At 38.8% G+C, this 26967-nt stretch overlaps 1 protein-coding gene across 1 annotated transcript; it reads left to right on the forward strand.

The window, feature by feature from the left end:
• Positions 1–733: 733 nt before the first annotated feature.
• Positions 734–25309, forward strand: LZTFL1 (leucine zipper transcription factor like 1). The gene is made up of 10 exons (XM_074271327.1): positions 734–986; positions 6539–6663; positions 9503–9697; positions 11770–11830; positions 13979–14053; positions 15506–15571; positions 15659–15736; positions 16529–16705; positions 21075–21178; positions 22950–25309. The coding sequence occupies exons 1-10, from the start codon at positions 984–986 to the stop codon at positions 22966–22968; spliced, it is 903 nt and encodes a 300-aa protein (XP_074127428.1). The 5' UTR covers positions 734–983; the 3' UTR covers positions 22969–25309.
• The last annotated feature ends 1658 nt before the right edge of the window (positions 25310–26967 follow it).

Below are 26967 nucleotides of genomic sequence, written 5' to 3' on the forward strand. Positions count from 1 at the left end.
ATGCAAGTTAAGAAGCTCATTAATATGCGTTTATGTTTATGAAGAGGGGGAAAGAATATTTTCTTACAAAAAGGGGTTAACAATAAACATTCTGGAAGCCACCATTTGACCCCCTGCTCAGTTATCTCAAAGATCTGTAATTTCATTAGCGTGGGTGCTCTCTCCACTGAAGCTTATCGCATCTTCTGTTATTAAATGTTAACTAGTTTCTGTATTTTTTTTTTAAAAGTCTTGGTTTTGTAGTCGAGCTGCTCCAACCTGAAGATTTTTTAGCTGCTACTTAATAAAGAAATAACAATTTACGCAAAACAGGCCTCGGAGAGCCGAGCCCATCCTTTGGCGCACCGTTACTCCCCGGACTGGAGGAACCAATCAACACACGCGTTACTTACTAATCGCCGGCCGCGGGCCCGACGTCGTACCGAGCTTTAGAGGTACTGCGCCAGAAATTAAAGCGCCTGCCCTCGAGGGGCTTACGTTCTAAAGGGGGAAACCACGTAGACACAAGCTCTCCGGGGGAATACGGCACATGGGCCCGGGGGGCTGGGCGAAGTACGTGGCGTCTTCCCCAGCCGGTGCCCTGGCTGGAGGATAAAGGGAGTCTGTCCACCCGCCCGCGGGGACCGAGAAGGGCCGAATGCTCCTATGCGCATGCGTGTGGCATTCGCGCCTGTCAATCTCCTTAGCAACGATTCTCCCAGAGTGAAAGATCTGCCCGCGCGCGCGCGCAACTGGGAGAAAAATCGCTCCTGCGCCCGGTTCGGCGATCTGGGCGGAGGGAGACGTCAGTCCGTTCAGATCATTTCCGCTCATGTGAGGGCTCGGGACCAATAAGGGCGCAGGGACGGCGGGGTCGCGAGCCTCCGTTCTCCATGGCAACAGGCGGCTTCTAAACAGCTTCCCTTCCCTGGCCTCCGCCAGCCCCCGGAGTTGTCGCTGTCGTCTTCGGCCTTTCCCCTCGGAGTGATCGCCGCCCGCCCGCCATGGTGAGTGCCAGCCTGCCCGAGCCCGCGGGGGCGGCGCCCCGAGGGGCCGGGGGCAACATCCCTGCCGGGCCTGGAGCGGCCGCCTCGTCTGACGTCCTTGGGACGGATCTGAGGAGATCGGGGCCTGGAGTGCTCATCGAGGCCCGCCCCTTTGTTTTACAAAGGGGGAAACTGAGGCACGTCTCCACTCCCGTGCCAGGGGCTCCTTCCTGACTCGAAATGCATCCCTTCCCCCATGCCTGAGCTAGGCGGAGAAAGAGGGTTAGGAGCCGCCCAGAATGTCCCCTCCCCCACTCCGCCCCCGTTTGTCCCCTCCCCCCAAAAAAGCGCCCATAAACCTGCAGTGTTAGCAAGCTGAAGAAGGGAAAGTTTGGGGCGCAAGTTCAGAGCGGTCGTTCAAAGCCCGCTCGGGGCTCCGACAGTGCGCCAAGCCCTGCTGGGGGCAGGAGCACAAAGAGCAGACCAGGCAGCGCCTGCCCTCAGCCAGCGCACCTTCCTCCTCCTCCTCATCATTATTATTATTTAAAACTCAAATACAAAATAGAAGAAAAGTTGACACGTGCACAGCAGAACATAACGGAGGATTCAAAATGTTAAAGGAGGATTAAATTTTATTATTTATTAAATTATAAAAATTATTAAATTTCCAAAATCTTGGATTCCCATTTCAGAAAAGTGTCTAGGATAGGGCACGTGGTGCTCAGCCGAAAGGGAGATGACTTGTGTGTAAGTAGGTACAGAGATACAGAGAAAGAGTAGGTGGAAAGTCCCCAAGCGGAAGCTTCTGGTTTCAGGGGGTCCAGAAAAGCCTGATGTAGAAGAAGCATCTGGAAGGCACTGCAGTATAAGAGGGGAGCCAGAGGTTTAAATCCCAAAGGGGGAGTTGAAGAGATCATAAGAAACCTTTGGAGTTCATTGAGTGCATACTGGTTCATTGAGCGCATATAGGGCCTGGATTTTAGGAAAACACTTAAGCAACTGTGTGGGGGATGGATTGGAATGAAAAGAGACTCCACGGAAAGTGGAAAATCAGGGAGTCGGGATGAGGAGGCTCTTGGAGTAATCAGGTAGGGAGGAATGAGAGCCTGAAGTAGGGCAGTGGCTGTGTGCACTGAGAGAAAGGGAGCTGTCCAAGAGAGGAGGGGGGGGAGAAAAAATGAATGTGTGCAAGGGGATTGGCCACATTGGGGAAAGGGAGGAAGATGACCAAGAAGAGGAAGGCCCAAAAACTGTCCACAGTGCCCAATGTTGGAGAAAGGTCAAGAAGGACAAGGATTGAGAAGAGCCATTCAGGCTTAGCAATTGAGAGATCAGTGGCCACTCGAGAGTGGAAATGAGACTGGACACTGGGTTGCAAAAGGTTGAGAAGTGCCAAAGGCTTAGAAAAAAAGCTGTTCTATGCCCTCACTTCCACTTCCTCTCCTCTTCCTTAGCCTCTTGCTAATCCTCCCCAGTCTCCTTGGCCCTCTCACCATGTGTGTGCAAACCCCAGGACCTTGTTCTGTTTAGTCTCAACGATATTATCAGTTCTCATGGTTTGCAAATATTATCTTTGAAGATGACTCCCAAATCTGTTATATACAATATTCAGCCCTTGTCTCTATCCTGAGCTTCAGTCCCTCATCACCAAGTACTTAATAGAAATGTCTAGGGGCAGCTGGGTGGCACAGTGGATGGAGCACTGAAATAAGGAGATCCTGAATTCAAATCCAGCCTCAGACACTTAACACTTCCCAGCTGTGTGACCTTAGACAAGTCACTTAACCCCAATTGCCTCAGCAAAAGAAAAAAAAAGAAATTTCCAGCCGACTATATTGCATTTTTAACTCAACATGTCTGAATTTGTGCTGTCATAGCCTCGAGGGCTTTACAAAGTCATCAGTGTAGCAGAGCGAGGTGCCTTGCCACTGGAGGACATGTCCAAAGTGGAAGACTCAGGCCCATGACGCTCTAGAAATGAATGAAATGCATTTATTAAGCTAGGATATGCTGTGCCATGCAGGGTGCTCATCTTGGAGATAGGAATTAAAAGCAAGAAAGCTACTTTCTGATCAGGAAGGATCTAAGGAGATGGAGGCCAGGGAAGTGTCATCTGGGACATAGGGAGCAGAGCCCAAGAGCAAAGGATTATCCCCCCCCCCCTTTTCCTGAAGCTGTGCTAATATTTATTTAACTTTTGTGCTCAGAAAAAGCAAATTGAGGAGTACGTGCAGGGCACTGGCAAACAATTGAGTTGGTGGGGGACATGGCAGGAATGTTGGGAAGGATATAGCTTTCTCACTCAACCAATCAAAACAGTTCCTAGGGCTAGGCTCTCTTACTGATGAAGTTATAATGTTCCAAATTCAGGATCACTTCAATAATGCCTAATTTTAAAAATTAAGATTTGTCTTTATTAAAATAATATATTTTCAGTCTGTTAAAAAGTATCTGTGTATCTACTAGATGCCAGACATTGTGCCAGACACTGGTGATACAAAATAGAGACATGTTTACAAATAATTGTATACAAAACAAAAATACTGATTTTGATGGGATCTAGAGGATGTTATTGACTGAGGGCTCAGTAAAGACTTCTGAGAGGAAGTTTCCTTTGGGCTAAGTGAATCCTGAAGGGAATTGGGGGTTCCAAGAAAGAAATCAGGAAGGAAAGTATTTTAGACATTGGAGGACAGACATGGAGAGGAATAGATGTATGGGAGCAGCCAGCAGGACTGTGTCGAGTGCAAAGGGATGTGACATGGAAAGATAGGGAGAGGCACTTTGTAAAATAATTTAAATGCTAAATAGAAATGTATTTGGAGGGAACCTTTAGCAAAAAAGCAATAAGTGCTATGAAGCTTCTCAAGCAGATACTTAAACTTGTGCTTTAAAAGCATCAGTTTTGTTGGTAAATAGAGAAGGAATTGAAGAGGTGAGAGACAATAGGGAGAAAAATGACTGAGCCATTTCATTATGCTTATTGAGAAGTGATGAGGCAGGAGAATTTATAAAAAAAATTCAGGGATAATAATCATGATTTCAAACAAAGTTAAAATAGATTTAATCAAAAGTGAAAATAGAGAAATTGTATTAGCAATGCCATTAATTGCTTTAGACCACTTAAAATATCTTGACAGGATAAAACACCTGGAGGTATATCTGCCAAAACAGACACAGGAATTGTTTAAACATAAACATTAAACACTTTTTATAAAAACAAATTCAAGTCTAAATAATCAAAGTACTATTTATTGTTCATGGGTTGGTAAAGCCAATATAATTTTAAAAATAACAATTTTACCTAATTATTCAATATCATTCCAGTTAAATTACTAAAATAGTATTTTGCTGAGTTAGAAAAAATGATAAAAGTTCATTTGGAATTGCAAAAGGTCAGGAATTTTAAAGAGACCAAGAAAAAGTAAAGGAAGTAGTTTTGGTAGTTTCAGATCTTAAATTATAAGGGAGGGCATTGTTGGAAGTGTACAAAAGGATAATTTTTATTATTTTAAGTTAAAATTTTCTTGTTTAAATAAAACCTATATAGCTAAGAATAAAAGAAACACAGAAAACCGGGGGGGGGGGGACTTTTATAGATAATCTCTCAGATAGGATGTGATTGGGTTGTAATACTACTGTGGTGTAGGGAATGATGACCTGGATGAATTAGAAAAACATGAAAAGATTTGGTTATATGAAGGAAAATACTATGCATCCTTAGAGAAACATGACACAGGAAAGAACATAGGATAGTCAATATATGTGTATGACTATATGTGTATATAGGTATATATATGTAGAAGGAAAAAAATTTAAAGGTACACAGAAAACCAACAAGGAAGCAAAGAAAAATCTGGGCAACTCTGAAAACAATAGAGTATTTATTACATATGTTTTCCTGAAATAGAAATTTATTGTTTTATATTGAATCCTTTCCTAGGTCTCCTAGATGTATATGACATTTTTTTTCTTTTCTCATTTTTTATTTATTTAAAATAAAAAAATTGGTTTTTAAAAAAGAGAAGTGATGAAAACCTGAATGAGTATGATTATATGAATGAATACAGAAAGGGACAGAAATGAGAGACTGCAGTATCCCATGTTTTGTGGCCAAATAACAAGATGAGCTTTTGTTTCAGGGAGGAATTCAGCATTTTTTAAATATATATTTTTGTAAATACTGAGTTATGCTTGTATATTTATCATAAAATCTGTGAGGTCTACTTTTTTTTAAATGTGTTTCTGTTTATCTTACATTTTATTTAGGTTTTTGTCTGTCTACATTTGTGTACTGTCTACAGTTAATTTTTTGTGTGGTTTAAAAAACATAATTATTTGCCATGTGAAAGACATTGCACTACACCTTCTATCTCTTCTTCTTTTGGGGCATACATTGTAGGACTTGGTTGTTCTTTAAAAGTTTGAAAAAGTAACATATGGAACTCTTCAGGATTAAGTTTGGGGTTTTGGGTGGTAAAGATAGCTTGTCTTATTTTTCCCCATCCACTAAAGTAGTTGTTTTCAATTTCCTATTGCATTAGTTTTTATTATTTTATATATTTGCAAATAGTCATCCATTTCATTACTCTAACTTACTAGCATATAGATGTGTAATATATTCCCCACTTATCCTTTTTTTTTTTTTTTTTTTTTTTTTTTAGTATTTGAGAAACTCTGCTTTTTAATTTTTGATCTTAAGTCTTATGTTTCTCCTTTTTTGGATTGTTTACTAGTGGCTTTCTGATTGATCTTTTTAAAATGCTCTTGAATTTATATTACTTCATTTTCTATTTGTTTATGTTTTTATTTTTTTCCTCCTTTTAACTACTTTGCTTTGAATTATACTTCATTCCTTTTATAGTGTTTTTACATTCCAACTTAATTCCTCTTATAAATCCAGGCTTAAATGCTGAAATTTGCCTCAAAAACTTTGATAGCATCACATTGTCTATGGTTTATAGTATTACTTTTCTTACATTTTTGGTAATAGTTTTGGTAAATGCAAGTAAAAATTTGTTAACCACTAATTTAATCTGTCACCATTGTGCTCTTGCTTTTCTTTTTTATGTTTTATAGTTTCAATTATTTTTTTCTAATGACATTGTCAACTCCTCTTTTTGAAGCAAGTAGTTGCATGATCTATTTTAGAGCATCCTTTTCATCTTAATCTATAAAAATAGATAATATTATAGAATAGTTTACAAACTGCTTTCCATGTATCATCTCATGAGATTCTTACAACAACCCTATGAAGTTAATATTATAAGTATTATTAATCCACAGATGAGGAAATTAAGAGGCAGAAAAGTTGAGTGCTTTAGCCATGATTACACAGCTTGTAAACAGAGGAGGTGAAATTCTAACCCACATTTCTTTGAATTTGAAGTACACATCTCTTTCTAGTATGCCATAGTATTTTTTTAAAAATATTTTTGCATTAAGTGAGTTTTCTGTAAAGTAGTTGTACAATGGAAATCTATAAATCTGCTGTATTATCAGAATCCTATACTTAATGGAATTTATAATCAATTTCAGAAGTAATAAATAAGTGTTGCTTTTCTCTTTTTCAGGCGGAATTGGGTCTAAATGATCACCATCAAAATGAAATAATCAATTACATGCGATTTGCTCGTTCAAAAAGAGGTTTGAGACTCAAGACTGTAGATTCCTGCTTCCAGGATATCAAGGAGAGCAGGTACCAAAAGGCAATAGGAAAATAATTTTAAATCCAAGAAGAGCCTGGAAACTTTGTATTGGCGAAGGGGAGGCTGTTGCTCCTAGCACTATATTGTGGTATTTCCAGGAATATCATTAGGGATGACCTGCATTGTTTATAGCAGTGTGCTAGAAAATAATAGCCTAAAGTTGATGTATTAATGAGATATAGGAAATTACAAAACCAAAATTACCAAATCAAACATTTATGTAACAAAAAATAAAAATTGTTATTGTAGCTGGGCAAATTAAAGCTCATGACAAATTAATTTTTGATCTGGAAGATTAATGGGAGCCAATGAAGTACATGAGGAAAAGCAAATAAAGTGAATTGAAAATACCATTAGCACCCATTTATCCAGAGGTCAGATTTCTGAAAATCTCAGCACTCAGTGGGTTCAGGTGCTTGTGCATAGCAATCAACAGCTGTCATAAAGCCCAAGGCATTTTGTTGCTTAAAAGAATTTCTTTTTCTGAAGCTTGTTGGTTCTCTTAAAAAATACTAGTGCTTTTTGATTTCTTAATCTAGTTAATTTCCTAATAATCACCCTCACAGTAGCCTCTTTTATAAAAACAAAACTATCAGATTAAGTCTTGTTTCAATTTCAACAACTTATTTTGTCATGTCTTTGATCCTACATGATATTAAAACCAGAAGATAAGTGGTAGATAAGATAAGATAAGGGGAGGCTGACAGCTAGAGGCCAGCACTATGATTTCCTGCAGTGGGACATTTATTGTGAGTCATATTTAACTCTTCATGACCCTATTTGAGGTTTCCTTGGAAAAAATACTAGAGTGTTTTGTCTTTTTTCCCTCCAGCCCATTTTATAGAAGAAAAGCTGAGGCAGACAGGGTGAAGTGACTTTCTTAGGGTCCCACAGGTAGTCAGCAATGGGAAAACTAAAAAGCCAGCCCAGTATTAGCAACATGCAGCAGTCTATTATCTTGAACAGATTAGAGCAGCCCGAGCAGCACAATAATCACTGAATAAATCAGTTAGCCACCTCTCTTAAGTGCACTGTGGGGCACAGAGGAGTGCCCGAGCCTGTAGGAGAAAAAGCTGCAAGACAGGCAATAACTTATCTTTCACTGTTCCCAAAGTTTGTCCTTATGTGCTCCAGACCAGCATAGTATGATAACTGATGTTCTTCCTGATGGCCTGATGTACTTAAGCAACATTAAAAATGGTCAATGTGCTCTCTTTCATTTGAGAGAGGTTTCTATCAAGAGCAGTTAAAATTAAAATGGTGAGGTCCTTCATGGGATGTCTCATTTAGGAAATTCGTGTAAGGGAAATATCTGATTTCCATTGGATAAGTAAATCATTAAACATAGTCAAAATAAGGGTGGTGGATACATTTGGTGGATAACCCAAATTATGACAACATGACAATACCCTGAGACAACTTGGTTTTTCCTGAATAACCTTTTTGAAAATCAGTTCAGTGACAAGATAATAAGGGCTCATAAATTCTGAAAAAGCATGAGCGTAATTGCTCTACAACAGCTAATATTTATAGATTTGATGAATAAGAGGAGTAAGGGAATCCATTCTCTTTATCCCTCTAACTAGAGAAAAGATAGCTTTAGGGAAGAGGAAGGGCAATACTTTAGGGATTTTTTTTCCTTCTGGTTTGTATTTTCTGAAGCATAGGAAAGGGTGCTCACGGGTTTTCTAGAGGCTCTTACCCAAGTTTTATAGGAGAGCTAAATGTGAGAACTGATTTTTGTCTCCCTAAGAAGTCCTTTTTTGTTTGAAAAGGGAGAAGGAAAGTTGTAGTTTTAATTGGCTATATTTTGTTACTAAAGTTCAAAATGTATTCCTTTTCTGCCTTTGGATCTTTAAGCTACTGAAAGGAAAATCAAAACCTTTTTTTTTTTTTTTTTTTTTTAACATATGTACATAGCAGAACTGAAGTAGGTTTATACTCTTGTTTATTTAGGAAGAGAAAACAGCAAAAAACAAAAAAAACAAAAAAACAAAACAAACAAACAAAAAAAACCAACCAAAAACCCCTGCTGAACTACTCAGGTTAAAAGTTAAAATAATAAAAATAAGACTCAATTGAGAGAATACTGAACTTTTTTCCAACTGAAAAGCTGAACTGAAGAAAGAAAAGTAATGGGTTTTAAAATATCTCTAAGTTTGCAGATATATATATATATTTTTAACTGAAGCAATTGGGGTTTAGTGACTTGCCCAGGGTCACACAGGTACAAAGTATCAAATGTCTGAGGCCAGATTTTAACTCAAGTTCTCCTTACTTCAGGGCTGGTGCTCTATCCTCTACACCAACTAGCTACCCCGAGATACATTATTAAATATGTACATGTATTAAGGAATTACTCAAATAATTGATGAGATAAACTAATCATTCTTCAACATTCTTTTATATTTTAGTAATAGAAAGAGTACAATCCTAGAGCCACAAAGACTGAATTCAAGGCCCCAGTTAAGACCCTATAGGCCATAGATGGACAGATTGAGAGCTGGAACTGAGTTTTTTCTTTCTTTGTCTTCCAGTGCTTTGCATAGTGCCTGATAGAGGAGGAGATTAATAAATGCTGGTTAACTGCATTAATGATACTTGTACTATCCTCCTTTCATTTTTTTGGGAGGAAATCTTAAAAGTATTGTTGTTTTTTAGAAAATTGTTTATAAGATATTTCAAACTAATACTAAGCACCTATCCATACTTGTGCTAAATGACATGAGGTGAAGACATTATTTTCAGTTCAATTTTCTTGATCATTTTGGTGATTTTATTTAAAAATAGTTTTTTCTCGTTTTCTTTTCTTTTCTTTTTTGAATTTAGGCTAGTAGATGAGACTTTCACCATGGATGAAGTAACTGAAGTTCTGAATGAATTACAGGCTGTGGTACATAGTGAAGTAGAGTCTGAGCTCATCAATACTTCCTGTACCAATGTGTTACTTCTTCGGCAGCTGTTTTCACAGGCAGAGAAGTGGTATCTTAAACTACAGACAGACATCTCAGAGCTGGAAAACCGGTAAAATAATTTATACTTGTGGTTGTTAGCATAGCAAGCTATAGCATTTCCTTAAGAAAGATGATATTATCATTTTGTTGATCTGATTTTCTGTGTGTGTGTGCGTGTGTGGAAACTGGGCAAGGGGAAAATATTTGCATAAGTACTAGATTAATCTCTTAAATTGTGAGAAACAAGCAGTATGTGTGTTTTATACAGAAATCATCTAAAAGATAATAGTCATTAAATATTTGAAAACTTTTTCTAAAGATAACTACTATATAAAAGATGACATCTGTTTCAGAGGTTCTGTTTTCTAATGAGTAGCATTAGGAAACTATCAATTAGGAAACTGTCCTTAAAAATAAAGTGATAGATAAATAGTTTTTTTTGTTTGTTTGTTTGTTTTGGTTTTTTATCAAATGCAGGTACATTAGTGCAGTTACACAGAATTGCCAATCTTCTTCATCTCTTTCAATGATACTAGTGATCTTGTTGGGATCTCTGATAAAATAAATGCTTTGACTGAATTTAATCATTGTATAGCGTGACACATAAGTAATTACCTCCGGTCTATCCAATGCTGAGAGAGACAGTACAGGGACTGTGACAAAAAAATTTAGAAGAAACTGCCTGGAATGGAGGGGGAGGGGAAGAGAGAGAAGAAAGGGAGACAGAATATCTGCCTCAACTTAGAATTTAGCTCAGAGGATGTCGTCTGGATGCAAATAATCTACAATTAATCGTAGTGATCCTGCATTAATGTTCCATGGATTTCCAGCCATCATTAGGATTTCTTTAGACAACCAAGTGGTCCAGTGAAAAGAGCACCGTTCTGAAAGAGCTGAGTTGAAATTTGGCCACAGACACCAGACAAGCATCAGTTTTCTGTGGACATTGAATGAACCACACTGACTCCCATTTTGTGATTCAATTCTGGAGCTAGCTAAAATCCCTTTTCAACTAAAGGTCTAGTCCACTTTCTGTCTTATGAGAAAACTTCATTTAGTTATGGGCATTGGGAGAAAACTTGACTGCATTATTTGAACCAACCCTTGAATGGCTGGGAAACTAGACCTCCTCTCTCTGCTTGAGCTTTCCCCAAGGACCTCGGTTATGCTGACCAGAATCCTGGTCAGATCCCTACTGATGGCGAGGAGCTTTCTCACAATTATATATTTCAAGCAAGTCATGTGGCTTATATGAAACTGACCCCAAACTGAGTCAGTTATGTTTTCCATGTTCTTTTGACTTGCTTGAGGGGAGGGGCACGCCTCTTTCTCTGATTTCAGGGAATTATGCCTGTTTACTCTCCCTCAACTAATTCAGAGGCCCCCAGTCTTGCCTCCAAATTAGAAATCAGATTACCTAATCTTGTTTCTAGTTAATTTCTTTTGATTATGTAGTCTTGATTGTTTTTTGATGCATAAACAGTTTTTTGGTAACAAATTAGTCATTTACTCAGTTATTATCCACTACTGTCCTCATCTATAAAATAGGGATAATGATAGCATCTCAACTGGGGGCACCACATTGCACAGTGTAGGTTCTAGAGTCAAGAAGACCTAAATTCAAATGTTAGCCTCAGAGAAGTATTGACTGTGTGACCCTGGGCAAGTCATTTAATCACATTTACCTCAGTTTCTTCATCTGTAAAATGTACTGGAGAAGAAAATGGCAAACCTGCTCCTGTATCCACCAAGAAAATATGCAAAGAAGTAAACCTGCCTGTATGGTTGAAGGGAGTTTCCTCCCCTAGAAGTTCCCTCTAGGAATATCTTCCCCCCTCCCCCCCACCCAGGCCTGCTGCTCACTCTCTGCTTTTCTTTCTATTTACATAAAATTTTGGTGTATGAACTCATTTCTCTGGTAGCATTTTGTTCATCCCGTTCTACTCGAGGAGTGACGTTATGTCCCTGCACTGTCATGAGGCTGTCTGTGTCAGCTAGTCTATATTGGTTTTGTGTGAAGAAACTTTGAGAAAATTGTCTTTTATACTCTTGTGAATTAAAGGATTTGTATGTTTCTTAAATGTTTGGACATTATAACAATTATTTCTTGCAAATATAAGCATTTTTGTTTGTTTCTTTAAGAGAATTATTAGAACAAGTTGCAGAATTTGAAAAAGCAGAGTTTGCCACTTCAAATAAAAAGGTAAAGTTGGATTATTCAGTACCTCAGTATTTTTACTCTGTCTTATCCTCCTCCCCATCCCTCAATCCTTGCTTCTCTTCTTCCCTTTCTGTTTCTATTCCTAACCCTTGGGTCATCTGTGTTCAAGTGTAATAATTATAAACTTTATATTTTTTATATTATTGTTTGGTTATAGTTTGATATTAAATTTATATTAATAGAACTGTAATATGGAGTCACTCAGGCTAAGTGGTCCTAATTTTTTTTTTTATTCTCTCCAGAATTATTCAGTTTATCCTTCTGAGAATCTCTTAATGTTATTTTTCTCAAGCCTCTTTCAATGTGCTTGTCAACTAACTGGAAAATCAGGCAAAACAAAATACTCGTCCTCCTGTCATATAACTGAAATATTAATGTACACTGAACAAAATTATATTGTAAAGAACAGAATAAATAATTTATCAAAGCTCTCAATCATTGAATTGTTTAGCTTAATAATGCTGTTCATCACCAGCGGTGGCTGTAGAGGCCATAGATCCCGAGTGACATGAACAGTCCTCAGGGGGCTGAGGAGGAAATAGTTTGACTTGGGCCTTCTCTGGGGTGCAGAACAGCCCTTTTCCCACTGAGTGAGCTGTCTTTTCAAAGGGGCGTCTCTCCAAGCATATGTCTGGGGGGGGGTTAAACATACATACACTCACTTATGTGTATTTTGTATCTCAACATATTAAAGCTATAACAAGACTGAAAGTTATGGCTAGATTCTTTTTCTATGAAAATGCTTTGTAAGCAAAACTAAACAATGAAAGGGTATTATAGATTTGGATAATTAATCCCCTCCCCCCATCTAAAAAGGAGAAAAGGGGAAAAGGAGAAAAATACTGTGAAAAATAAAGTCCTTCCCTATTATCTTACTCAACACAGGGTCAGTTAACAAACAAAAATATGTTATAGACAATCTAGAAAGACAAAGATGGCTAGAAACAGCTGCCACCCTCTCTGGAATGGGGAAGACAGCGTGTCAAGCTCAAGTAGAAAAAGGGCCACTTACATGTACATAAGGATCCTGGAAAGCCTCAAACCCTCTTGGAAAACCTCAAGTTCCTATTATCTGTTTTATGTTGTTTAATATTTCCGAATAACATTTTAATCTAGTTTGACCTTATTCAGGAGTAATGTGAGCTCATGTTTGACACCTCTGATGTGAAAAGCTGAAGATACAGGAGGAGTTTAGGGGAGATGGAGGCTAACCTGCAGGGGAGGGTAGCTGTGAGACTTGGAAAAGGCCTGCAGGGGAGGGGGAAAGGAGAGAGGAAAGACCGAGGGGTGAGCCCATTCAGAGGCACAGAGACAGAATAGCAAATGAGCTGCTCCAGGCTTGGAGCCCTGGGCCCTTCCTTCAGACACAAGGGTGGGAGCCCAGCAAGTCGCTGACCCTCGAGTCCCCCCCACTCATCACCCCCCAGGCTTCAGGCTCGTGGGGCCAGGGAGGGACCTAGGCAGTGGTTGGCGTGCCTTTAGCCCATCTACCTCTTGGGCTGCTGTTTCCTTTTCTTTCTTTCCTGCCTTTCCCTCTAACAAGTGTCCTTCAGACACTTCAATGACGCGCCTGCCCCTGTTCATCCTTGGTCCCACCACTTCTTCAAGATTTGAGAGATATCACTGATGTGGACATTCTCTTCACCAAAGTGCATTGGTTGCATCTGCTCCTCACTTTAGGAGGATTTCTGTGTCAGAAATTCCATCAGCTACCCCTGCCAGGATGCATCTGCGCAGATTTTTCCAGGACGGCCTTCAGATGACAGACCTCTGGTCTCCCCTGGGCAGCTGGGTGGGCCGAGATCTAGAGTGTTGGGCTTGTCCATAAGACCTCAGCACAAATCCTGACCTGGGCCCTTCCCAGCCGTATGAATTTGAGCAAATCACCTCCCCTTTCTCAGTCTCAGTTTCTTCATCTGTAAAGCAGGGATAATGATGACATTGACATCAAAGAGTTGTGAGAGTGAAATGAGACAGTGTATGTAAAGCTTTTTGTAAATCTCAAATCATTATAAACATATTAGCTAGTATTATGACTTATTATCATATATTATTATGAAGGATCACAATTTTGGAGATTGTGACAATTTTATTCTATTCTGTCTTCATTTTTTAAAATTAAATTTTTAGTCTAATTCAGAGAACATGAAGCCATCAAGACTTGTTCCACTTAATGAAGGGGGAACATCAGAGCTTCTAAACAAGGTAAGTTTGTGAATTTTAAATCAACTAATTCTAGTCTTGCTGCCCCGGTCACTCCTTGGCAGTCAGACATATATTGAGTTCAATGGGCATATTGAATCTTTGTGATCCTAATGTGTCAGATAGTATCCCAATGGCTCAGAAGAGGAAATATACCTAATAAGACTTGGGGTGATCAAAGTATTTTGGGGAATCTGTTTTCAGTAAAATGACTTATCAGAATTGGAGACATTATTCATAAACATCTGAACATTATATTTTCGCTATGATAACATGAGGTTATTCTTCTTTTGTTCTTGATGGTATTTCACTTTTTTGTTAAGTCATTAAATCATCAGTCAATATGTATTGTATTTTTCCAGTATTCTACATAAATATAATAATCAGCTCCAAAGATGTTAACAGTGTAGCTGGGGAGGTAGAACCAATGAGTATGGGCCGATTAGGAGACAAGCAAGTGCTGATCATTTTGACAAGCAAGTGCTGACCATTTGGTTTCTGACAACACGTGCGGGAAATGTTTAGAAAAGGCAGCAGTTCGTGGGGTTTTTGAGTACAGAGGAGGGAGGATTAGAGCTAGGCATTTTTTACAGGATAAATAATATTTGGATAGCCCAAGGAGGGCCATCTAGGCAGAAGAAACAGCATGAACAGAGGCACGGGGGTGGAATGTTCTGGAGTACACAGAGTATGCTTACTTGACTGATTTTATTCTGGGGACTAGTGGAAAATAAAATTTGATTAGTGAAGTAAGACCATATTATAGAGGACTATGAAGACCATGTAGAGAATTCATGGTGTTCTGGCTAGGAAGATCTTTACCTGCTTTAAAAAAAACAAAACAAAAAAACCCCAAAAACTAAAGACTTCTTTAAACATTCATTTTATTTTGTTTCTTTTTCATCCAACTCATATTAGAAGCTTTGTGACACTAAGAGAATCCCTTTTGAATGTAAATGTAACTATGAAAGGCAGGGGATAAGTTCCAGAGAAAACAATTATTTTATTCATTTAATCTCTGAATTCCACAAAATTGCCCATTTGTTCTCAACAGTAGTATCTAGATTTATGTAATATGGAACCATAGTCAGGAGAATGTCATAGTATCAGCAGTTTTAAGATATCTTAATCTGGCATTGGCAAAGGTCATGAATGAAGCCATGGAGATGAACAAAACAGCAAGGAAGGAGAGACTTTTACCTGTAACCCAGGGGTGAAATGAGGAAAGCCTGTAGTGGGAGGTGCATGCTGGTGATAGTGGACATGAAAGGGAATTTCTAGCCTGGGTCCTGGAGAATAGTATTGTGACTGATAGAACCATATATATGGGTTTGGGTATTTTTTTTAAGCTATGAAAACATTTTATAAAGTGAATTTTTTAAATTAGGAAAATAATTTCAAGTATTTAAAAATATTAAATTTAAAAATTATCACTCTTTGTCTTTACTTACAAAGGAAATTATAAGACTTCAGGAAGAAAATGAAAAATTAAAATCAAGAGTAAAGACTATAGAATTGCAGGTAACTTTAAGATTTCTTAACAAAATTACTAAAAAAAAAGTTAATTGCAGATTGCATGACTACATTTCTGTTTCTATTTTATCATAGGCTACAAATGCACTGGATGAAAAATCAAAACTAGAGCGAGCACTGAGAGATTTACAAATTGTCCAGGGAGATACGAAGGTAAAGATCACTCTAAATACCCTTTCCCCACATTGTTCAGACCTATTTGTCTTGGATGTCTGCCCTTGAACACCCATTGTCCACTTTGCATGCCCCAAATTGATCCTTGTAGAGAGCTTGCCCCTTCTGGCTTCCAATCCCTCTGTCCTTCAAGCTCTCATGTCCCTAGGCTCCTCCACACATCAGGGGGGCAGGCATAATTTCAGCCAGCTCAAAGGATCCAGATCCTACCTATGACTATTCATATCTGGGCAGCCTTTGTAAGGGCCTCCATCTCCCTGGCCTCTAAGGTCCCTCCCATCTCTAGCCTATGATCACATGCTCCTAATAGCCCATGTACTTCAGTAGATGTAGAGTGTACCATCATTGGTACAGATTGTGATCTATCCTGTTCTCTGCCATGATACTTTCATAGAGAGCATATCCAGTGGCTTAGATTCTTCCTCTGGATCCAAGAGTTCTTAACTAGAGGTCCACAGACTTTAAGGGGTCTTTTGATAAAAGTTGAAGGATTCATGAAGTTGGATAGGAAAAATGACATCTTGACTTTGTCTTTTAACTGAAATTTAGCATTTCTTCCAATTATGATTAGCAAAACACAGTGTCATTAGATTTCATCAGATGACTACCAGAGGGAATAATTATACAAAAATGGTTAAGAAGGTGTTCTCTGTATATTTGTGGGTTCCAGGACAAAGAGTATCATTTTGTTTGCTGTTGTATGATATTTTAAGATACAATCATGCTTCAGATTTCTACATAAAATTTATTATGGTTTCTTTCTTTTTAAAGGCAATAATCAGATCAAAGGATATTAGTGACTTGGAAAATACGGTTGCAGCTCTAAAGAATGAATTTCAGAAGACACTGAATGATACTTCTGAAAATCAGAAGACTTTGGAGGAAAATTTAGTGTCAACGAAGCATGACCTACTTAAGGTTCAAGAACAATTAAGTGTGGCTGAAAAGGTCAGAGTGTGTAGTTTTTATCTTTTTGTTTTCATTTTATATCTTGTATCAGATTTAGAGAAATATAGCTAAGATAAGTAATGGGATCATATTCTAAAGTTCTAAAGGTCAGAGGAATATGAGTTGGCAATTTGTCATGCTAAAGTGTTAACTAATAGCCCTTTTTTCTCTGGAACAAAACAACTCAAGTGAAATTATCCTCCCATGTCTACATTAATTTTAATAATCAATATTTTTATTTTCCTTTCTAACTTAACATGTTTATGCATTATAATTAAGCAGAAGGCTAAATAATGGGATTTGACTCAAATGTCAGCACATTTCTATACCTTTGGCATAATTTTTAAATTAACCTTGAAGCAGAGCAACATGGAAGGGTAAAGATAGGGATTCTCCTGAGTTTTCCCAAATTCCTCTTCAGACAATTTAAAATAATATTTCAAAATGAATTCTAAGCAGCAGAACCAACAAAATAATAGGGTAAAACAATTTTTTAGCTCAAGACAACTTAGAGGTCAGGAAAAGTCAATTTCTCTATGGTGAGAGTGAAACACAATCCAGAGCAAACCATTCCTCAGGGGATAGTTGAATGATTGATGGCTTCTTCAGCTCTCAGCCCATAAATGGTAAAGAGATTGCTGAGGACCTGTTGCTGAGACTGGGAGTAGCGCTCTGTTGCATTGCCCATACTTGGTTTTGAATCACAATATCAGGGTAAAAAAGAACACTAGCAGAAGCAGAGTCCCTGATCACAGTTCCAGGGCAGAGAAGAATGCTTATGGTCATCATAGACCAGAGCACATCCAGGAAGAGCAATAACCACACTTCTCCTTAGATGATATCACTTGGAAAAACTGAAAACTTACAGACCCCCAGAACTAATTCTGAGGGCAGTAGTACAAAAAACCTAAAGCTTGGGACAGTGGCCTCCTCTACTCTTAAGAGTAGAACTCAACTTAACCACAAAATTATAAGTCAAGAAATTGGCTGAAAAATGAGCAAACTAACAAAAGAGTCTGATAATAGAAAGTTACTATGGTCTCAGAAGAAGATAAAGTTAAAACTGCTGCATGCAGAGCCTCAAAAAAGTGAATTATTCTCAAGTCCAAAAATAATTCTGGGAAGAGCTCAAAAAGGATTTTTTAAATTAAATAATAGAGGTATAGGAAAAAATAGGAAAAGAAATTAAATTGTGAAAAAAAATCAGCTTGGTAAAGGAAGCACAAAAATGTATGCTTTCCAGAGCCCCTACACTTTGGTGCCAAAATATACCCTCTAGACTAGCTCTCTGGAGGATCTCGGGACCAACCCAAATCCTTGGTCTTAGTGGAGGAGTGATAAAGGCAGAAGACCCACCAGGATGGTCAAAATATGGAGTCCATCTATTCCAGATTTTTTCCCCTTTATATGCCCTAATTCCCTTATATAACCAAAGCAACACTATGCATGCCCTAACTATGTACTGCGCATGTGGGACAACATAAACAACTTGCTATTGTATGTAGATGACTCTCTGCCTCTTGGTATCACTCTGCTTCAACTACAATACAGGTTGTCACCGCCCCCTGACTTCTCAGGAAGGCTGAGAGCCCTTAGGGGAGGTGGGAAGCTGAACCAGACTGTGTCAGCAGGTTCCCTCTGGGCTGAAGGGTCTTATAAGTCACTCAGAGTTCCCCCACTATCTGTGGCCCTCTACACAAAAAATACTGAAAAAAACACAATACTTTAAAAGACAGAATAGGCCAAATAGTAACAGAGGTATATATATATATATATATATATATATATATATATATATAATAGTTTTACTAAAGAAAAGAACTCCTTAAAAAGCAAAATTGACCAAATGAGAAAAGATGTACAAAAATTCACTGAACAAAGAACTCCCTAAAAAATAGAATTTGCCAAATGGAAAAGGAGTTATAAAAACTCACTAAAGAAAATAATTCCTTAAAAATTAGAATTGGGCAAGTAGAATCTGATAACTTTGAGATATCCAGAAGCAATAAAACAAGCAAAAGAATGAAAGAAAATAGAATAAAATGGAAAATTATTAGAAATAACAATAGATCAAAGAGGAGTAATTTACAAATTATTATTGCCTGAAAGCCATGATTAAAAAAATGCAGACATCATATTCAAAAAATTATCTAGGAAAACATATTCTAGAATCAGAAAGTAAAATAGAAATTGAAGGAATCCACCAATCACCTCTTAAAAGAGCTCGCAAAATGAAAACTCCCAGAAATATTACTGTCAAATTCTGGAGTTCCCAGATCAAAGAGAAAATATTATAAGCAGCCCAAAAGAAACTTTTGAAAATTATGGAGCCACAGTAAGGATCACATAATTTTTAGCATCTTCCACATTATAAAGGATTGGAGGGCTTGGAGTATGGAATTCTGGAGGGCAGAGGATTACAATCAAGAACTACTCACCCAGCAAAACTTGATTGGGGGGGACATTAATATTTAGTAACATTTAGGACTGTTTTCAGAGGATTGTTAGTAAAAAAACCAGAGCTGAATAGAAAATTTGACTTTCAAGTGCAAGACTCAAGAGAAGCATAAAAAGGTAAACAGGAAAATGATAGAAAAACAAAATGACAAATGTTGGCAAGGATGTGAGAAAATTGGGACATTAAAGCACTGTGAGTGGATGTAAATTGATCCAACCATTTTGGGGAGCATTTTGAAATAATGTTCAAAGAACTATAAAACTACTTTTTGAAAGGGTAAAGGAGCTCATATTACAACCAAGAGTTGCCTACTTTGCAAAACTGAGAATAATCCTTTAGGGAAAAAATGGCTTGTATACTAAAGAGATTTTTTTAGAGACAAAAACAAAAGGACCTAGATTTACAAAAATATAACAGCTCTTTTTATGGCACTAAAGAATTGGAAATTGAGGGGATGGGTATCAATTATGGAGTAGCTAAACAAGTTGTGGAATATTATTGTGCAAGATGAGCAGGATACTTTCAGAAAAACCTGGAAAGACCTACATCAATTGATGAAAAGTGAAGGGAGCAGAACCAGATCATTATACACAGCAATATTATGTCATGATCAATTGTGAATGACCTAGCTAGCTATTGTCAATGATATAAGGATGCCAGACAGTTCTGAAGGACTCATGATGAAAATTTCTATCCACTTCCAGAGAAGAAACTGATGCAGTCTGAATGCAGATAGAAGCATACTTTAAAAAGTTTATTTTTTGGGGGGGGTTTAGTCTTTTATAGCATGACTGATATGAAAATATGTTTTGCATGACTGCACATATATAACTTGTATTAAATTGCTTGCCTTTTCAATGAGAAGAGGAGGAGGAGAGAATCTGGAACTCAAAATCCTAAAATATGAATGTTAAAAATTGGTTTTGCATGTAATTGAAAAAAATAGTAATGGAATGTGGGCTATATTAAAATGAGGGTCTTGGGGTATGTGGCTTGGATCACCCAAAGCTAAAAGAGATTTATCAATTTCCATATCACATGTTTAACAAAACATTTTCCCAGATCTGAATAAGACACTGAGCAGGAATCTGTTACCTCAGAGTTAGAGCTTGGCCTTGGCAAATCTCTGCCTAAGTTTTCTGACTCTGGTTGATTTCTCAATGAGGAGTAGAAAAGGGGAAAAATAATAATTCCTAATTATGGGAGAGAGCCCAGAAGGAACCTGCTGATAATGTCTGGTTCAGCTCCCCACCTCCCCTAAGGGCTCTCAGCCTTCCTGAAAAGTCAGGGGGTGGTGACAATCTGTGTGATAGTTGAAGCACAGTGATACCAAGAGGCAAAGAGTCATCTACATACAATTTTCATAATTCATATTAAAAATGAAGACCTTTGTTTTTGGAAGGGTCAGTGTGTATGTTTATGTGTGTATGTCTGTGTATGTTTTTTCAGAGGTAGCATGCTGATGCAGCCCAAGAAGCCCTGAGTGCCCGTACACCTACATTCAGGCCCACTTCTCACCGCCATTGGCTGGGCCACTCCCTGGACCTCTCAGGTCTGGGAGCAGCTCTTCAGGACTCTGAGAAAGCACCAGGGTGGCTTTCCTCCCAACCCTAAAAGCACTTTCCTCCCGAGACAGTTTTCTGCAACAGTGCCATCCTAGTTCTAGTCCCCATCGTATTTCTTCAATGTTTAAAATTTTCCATATCTAGGGAAAGAGCATGTTTGAGTCATTTGCTAGCAGTATAATCAGAGAAATATTGCTAGTTTGTCGGTGTGTAATTAGGAAACAAAATGATTTTAACTTTGAATACTCTAATCTTACTATTTCTATACCTGATGTTTGAGTTAGAAACAAGAAAAAATAATTAAATTAGTCATAATCAGTCATAACTGGTGTTCTCCAACAAGCAGGAGCTGGAGAAGAAGTTCCAGCAGACAGCAGCGTACCGCAGCCTGAAGGAGATTCTCACCAAGAAGAACGAGCAAATTAAAGACCTGAGGAAAAGACTGGCAAAGTAAGGGGTTCTCTGGGCTGGGCGGATTTTCCCTTTAATTATTAATGGTCAGTAATTCCACATTTCCACAGCATGTGCAAGTCCCCCCCAGGAGCATCCTGTCAGATACATAGGTTAAAAAACCAAAACAGATAAGTGACATAATTTAGTCACAAGCCCCGTGATTCCAAGTCTGTGTTGTTTCCACTATTTCACATTGCTTCTGATAATGTGCCTACAGACAGACAACTGCCCACAGAAGGGATTTATGGCGGTGCTTTAGACAAGTCGACTTTTATTGAGAAAAACAGGTGAACCTTGGCCAGAATTAACGCTGCGAGCTGTGCGATGTTGAAAGCATTGTATGTTTGCTTGTGTAACTTCTGTGGTTCTTGGTGTAGAAACACATCTTTTCTTTAAGAAGATAATTGTTAACTGCCTCCCATTGTGCATGGTAGCCTGGCCTTTCCATTCACAAACTCATGTGCATAGAAAGTTTAACCTGCATTGGCAAAGAGTCTTTGGCCACATTTCCATGTTTTAAATACTAGACTGACTGAATTCATTGCAGTAGTTTGGAGGCCTAGAGGATTTCACAGAAGAGCAAGCTGCCCCAGGATGTACTTTGGAGAGATCCTGAGCTTTCCAGGGGAAGGGATGGGCAGGGCCACTAAGGATACCTCTAGGAAAGACCAGGGCCTGCAGTGCAGGCAGGAAGAGGATCAGAGGCCCATTCAAGTTGGGCCAGACCCTCGGAATGTTTGCCCCCTCGAACTTCTGAGTTAGTGGGGGCCATGTCTGTCAATGGCTCCCCTAGGATGTCACCGGGAAGTGGTAAGGAGGCCCCCCATTGAATCATGGGTGAGAAAGTTTACAGGAAAAGGTAGTGGGAGGCATATCCAGAGCAAAGGTAGCCTTTTGCAGGTAAGTTTTATGGATCTCAGAAAGGCCCTCAAACAGGTACTCTTCAGACTCCCAGATGATTCTAGAAGCCTTAGGCTTATAAGGGATTTTAGAGGCATCTGGTCCAATCTCCCATTCATTGTCAGCAAATGGTCATCCTTACAAGGTAGTTAATATTAATAACTACCATGTGACATTCATAGAGTGGAAGCTTTGCAAAGTGCTTTACATTCATGCATTGGTACAGTGCAGAGTGTGTTGGACTTCGGATGAGGAAGGTCTGAATTCCAGTCCTCCTCTTCCTCATCTTGGTTGTGGGAGCGATAGGAACACGGCTCTCTTGGGATGGCTAGATCAGATGAGGTTACTGATCAATGCCAGCTTTTTATTTTATAAATGCTCTTTATTATTCTGATTTATTCCCATGTTACAAGTGAGGAAACTAAAAGACAACTTAAGGGATTTGCCCCTTGTTGCAAGACTGTCTGAGATGGGATCTGAATCCCAGGCTTCCTGACCCTAGACCTAGCTCTCTGTCCACTTCTCTTTCCATTCTGTCTCAGGCAGCTTGGATACTTGTTCTATGCTCTGTAACTTTTGTTCCACTGGAATAGACACAAATGTATAAATGTTTTTTTAAAGAACAAAAGTTCTTTAATCGTCACGATCAAAAACGATAGATTGAACGTTTACAAAATCACCTAGGAGGTAAGTTGTATCACTGTCCCCATTCTACAGATCAGATAGCTGAAGCTCCCTCTCCAGTATTTTACTATTAAAAATAATTTTGGCAAATACAGTTCGGGTGAAAATATATTTTGGTTATTTCTAATTCCAAATCCAAATGACTGCAGTCAGCACTATAATCTGAATTTTCATTTCATCTCAGATATGAAACTGAAGATTGAGGAATATGAAAACTCTGTGATCTGTCTGGAAACTGCCAGAAAGTGACAGTGTAGATGTGGAGATCTTCAAATGTGGACTTGAAAGGGCCTGGACCCACTTTCCTCTTTTTCTAATGTTAAAATGAGTTGGACCACCTTTGGTTTGTTTTAGGCGATATTGGGGGAGGGGTATTGTTAATTTTTGCTTTTCAAGAAAAAGGTTTTCTGTTTTCATTTGTTTTATTGGAAAGAAAACAGCAGTGATTCTTATCACTATCACATCCAAAGTTTCTCTTAGGTACTTAGGTAATAAAAAGTCTCTTCTGTACATAGAATTTCCTTTGAAAATAGTGAGAGTTCCTTCTCAGTATAGAAAAGGTTTTGTTCTGGGAAAGGGAAGAAGAATCTTGCCCTTTTGTCATAAGTGTTAAAAATTATATCTTTTGTATAACTATTAAGGAAGCTGATAACATACATATATGCATTCCCCAAGGGAAAAAGAAGTACAAGGAGTTATTTCCAAATAACTGAGTTTATTTTTATTAAAAGTTGAATTTAAAGCATTTTTATGGACTTTTTGTAGCAGGAGACTATCTGTCATTGGAAGTCTAAAAATCTAAACCAGCCATCTTTCGTCTCCATGAATTACATGTTTCACACTCCAGGTAGCGTCTATGATGTCCCGGTAGGATCCTTAGTGGGATTGTGAGAGATCTTAGCAAGAGCCTTTTCAGTTATTTTTTTCCAAAAAAGAGATAGGTCAGCTCTGCAGATCACAGTTAGGAATTGGAGCTCTGTCAGAGTGTTGGTAATTATTAGAAAAATAAAACATAAGATCATTTTTAGTTTTTGGTGCTTAGAATTTTCTCTTGAACTACATGCTAAGAATATTTTTTTCAAAACTATACTACACCAAAAAAGCCAAACTATATTATATATGCTGTCAAAGTCAGCCTAAGAACCAAATTTTTTACTCCACATTACGTAGGGTGCACGCAGTGTCAGAATCCGGGAAACATACTTCCAATTCTTCTTCCTCTTGCTGGATGACTTTGCATTGATCATCGGACACTGTGTGCACATATTATTACATCATCTCGAAAAATAGTTTCTGATCATTTGCACAACATCAGAATAAGGCCCAGGGAGCATTTTTATTAACAGAAATCCAGTGTTGAACCCACTCCTATGAATATACTTGGTTATTCAGCAAGTTAATTGGTCACATTTTAAAGGTAAATTAGCTCTTAAGGAAACCAAATGTTTCACTCACACCTAATAAACACTACCTGAAGAGAGATAATACACTGCCTCAAAACGATCATTTTCTCCCAGAAAGAAATGTGTTTTCATATATTAGTCTCAAAATGTATTCTAATTTGTTTTGAAAAATGTAAAAATATTTTTATAAAAAATTAGCTGAACTTTCCCAAGAAGAGTACAAAGTAACTGCTAAGGGATTTGCAAAGGGGAAGAAAAATAGACTTTTCAATGTGCTTTTATCTTGGATTTTGGCCTCTTATATTACCACTCTTCCCAATGTCCTTTTGAACTCTCTTGTTGAACACTAAGCACACATCTTTATAATATTGTCTGAAGACTTATTAACAATTTACAGTAAAGCCTAGATGCTGACCTGGGAACAAAAACTTGATCTTTCCAAAGCTGGGACTGAATTCTTTTACTAAGATGGTTTGAGGCCGATGGCAAGAGAAGGTATGTGTGTGGATATGTGTGTGGCGGTCCCATGTAGAACTGTTGAGCCCTACTTTGATTATTTTGCTAGCTTCTCGGTAATAATTCTTTGAAGCATCATAATGATACATAATGTCGCATCCAACGGCCAACAAAACACTTTATTTCTGTACTCTTCCAATCTCACCACACCCACCAGAAGGTAAACTAATCAACTTGCTATTTGGCATAGATCAGAACATCACTACTGCTTTGTAGTCTGAGCTGGAATTCTGTATTTGACAATCTCTAGCAAAATAAAATGTAAAATTCTCATTTTCCTCATAAATTTTAGCTTTGATAGAGGTTTCATTTAACAAAGAAGTTTCTCTTTTTTAGGTCTCTGTGTTTTCCACTTTTAAGAACATTAGATCAGCCTTTTGAGTGACATTCCACTCAACAATAATGCTTATTTTATTCCTAGCTTCCTAATCTCACAGCATCTACTCTAAAAGGATAAGTTTTCTGTTCAGTTGTAATGACTCAGACCTCTGTAGACAGAATCAAAAAGTAAAGGAGTCCTCGTGTAAATTTCTTCTGTTCACTATATATTTATCTTTATTGTTTCATATCATGTACATCTTTAATCTGTGTGTATTCAATAAATATTACATCTCTTAAAGGAAAAGAGTTCTTCCTTTATATCCCCTAAAGCTGATGACGCTCTTCCTAAGCTGTTAGAGGGGTGCTGGAGAGGGCTGAGCACTGGGCTGGGCACCAGAGGTTCAGATCTAGGGCTTCTCCCACTCTGCTTGGAGATTGGGCAGGTCCTAACTCCTCTGGACCCTCAGGTTCCTCACGTGTTAAATGAGTGGATTAGATAAACTCTCACATAGGTGATTATCCTGTGCCCTTGACAAAGTCTTGTGTCAGTGAATGCCGCTTTTGATAAAATGGATTGCAAGAATTTGATTATGATAGATTACTGTAGTCTATCAGTTAATACTCAAAAGGACTTTGGATTAAGGTGGATGCATTAATGATCACAGAATCTAGTCAGTTAAAGCATTTTAAGTGCTTACAAAGCATTTTAAGTGCTTACTGTGTGCCTAGCACTGCTGAGAATCCAGAGAGGAAAAAATGGCAAAAAATAGTCCTCCCTGTAAGGAGCTTGCAGTCTAATGGGGAAATTGACAACTATGTACAAACAAGCTAACAACAAAATAGAAGTCTAACAGGGCAGGTTTTAGGAGAAGGATCAGGGAAGGCTTCCTGTGGGAGGGGAATTTGTAGCTGAGATTTAAATGTAGCCAGGGAGCTTTGAGAAGGAAGAGCATTCCAGGAAAGATGATAGTGAAAAGGCCCAAGGGAGAGCTGAGGAAACGGGAGTCTTGTATCACTGGAGTGAAAGGAGAGGTAAGGGGAAGAGACTGTGCCAGGTACAAAAGGACTAGAAGCAGGAGAGGGGGCCAGGGCAGGCAGCCCAGGAGGATGAGGTCCCCAGGGAGCCTGAGAGACTGATAAAATCACTCCCTGGGGCAGGCAGGGAAGGGCCCCGCAGGGGACCAGCTCGGCCTTGAGGTTCTGGGCAGCCCTACCTTGCCTTGTCCAGTCTGAAATCCAAGTCATGTCGACCCCGAGGTTAAATCTCCCCTCTCAAGCTGCCTATGGTTTACGCCATGTTTGCTGATCCCCTTTGGGGGTTAGCCCCCCCACGAATTCTGCTCAGGGATCTTTCATCTCTCCATTCCCCTGCCTGGGTTGTCTCGTCCCCCACCATTCCTCAGGGTGTCCTCATAGCCAATAACTCTCTTAGGGGGCTGAGCCCCTCTGTGGACTTAGCTGGCCAGTCAATGGAGCCTTCCCACCCCATGGCATATATATGCCTTTAATGCTCCTCTCCTCAGTGACCCTATTGCTCTCCCAGCTGCTCTCCCAGCTCTCATACTTACCACTCCTGGTGCCTATTGGACATATTTTTGTCTGTAGCTTTTTCTCATAATAAACCTACCTTTTGCCAGAGAGAGTGGCCATTGTGAATTCTTTACATGACCAAACTCCAACATCTGGTGCCAACCCTCAACATCTGGCACCAAGCTTCAACATCTGGTGCCAATCCCAACATCTGGCACCAAACCCAATATCTGGCGCCAAGCTCCAACCCCAACATCTGGTGCCAACCCTCAACATCTGGCACCAACCTCAACATCTGGCATCAAGCCCCAACCCCAAAATCTGGTGCCAGCCCCAACATCTGGCACCAAGTCCCAACATTTGGTACGAGGCCCCAATATCTGGCACCAAACCCTAACATCTGGCACGCCGGATCCACCTCATCACTTGGTG

The sequence above is a fragment of the Sminthopsis crassicaudata genome, chromosome 5 (assembly GCF_048593235.1).
Source record: "Sminthopsis crassicaudata isolate SCR6 chromosome 5, ASM4859323v1, whole genome shotgun sequence".
Classification (NCBI taxonomy): Eukaryota; Metazoa; Chordata; class Mammalia; order Dasyuromorphia; family Dasyuridae; genus Sminthopsis; species Sminthopsis crassicaudata.

What these genes read in the sequence shown, in the direction of transcription:
- LZTFL1 (XM_074271327.1), top strand. An exon ending in ATCTCAGAGCTGGAAAACCG is followed by an intron (nt 9,698 to 11,769) that starts GTAAAATAATTT and finishes TGTTTCTTTAAG; the next exon opens with AGAATTATTAGAACAAGTTG. An exon ending in TTGCCACTTCAAATAAAAAG is followed by an intron (nt 11,831 to 13,978) that starts GTAAAGTTGGAT and finishes TTAAATTTTTAG; the next exon opens with TCTAATTCAGAGAACATGAA.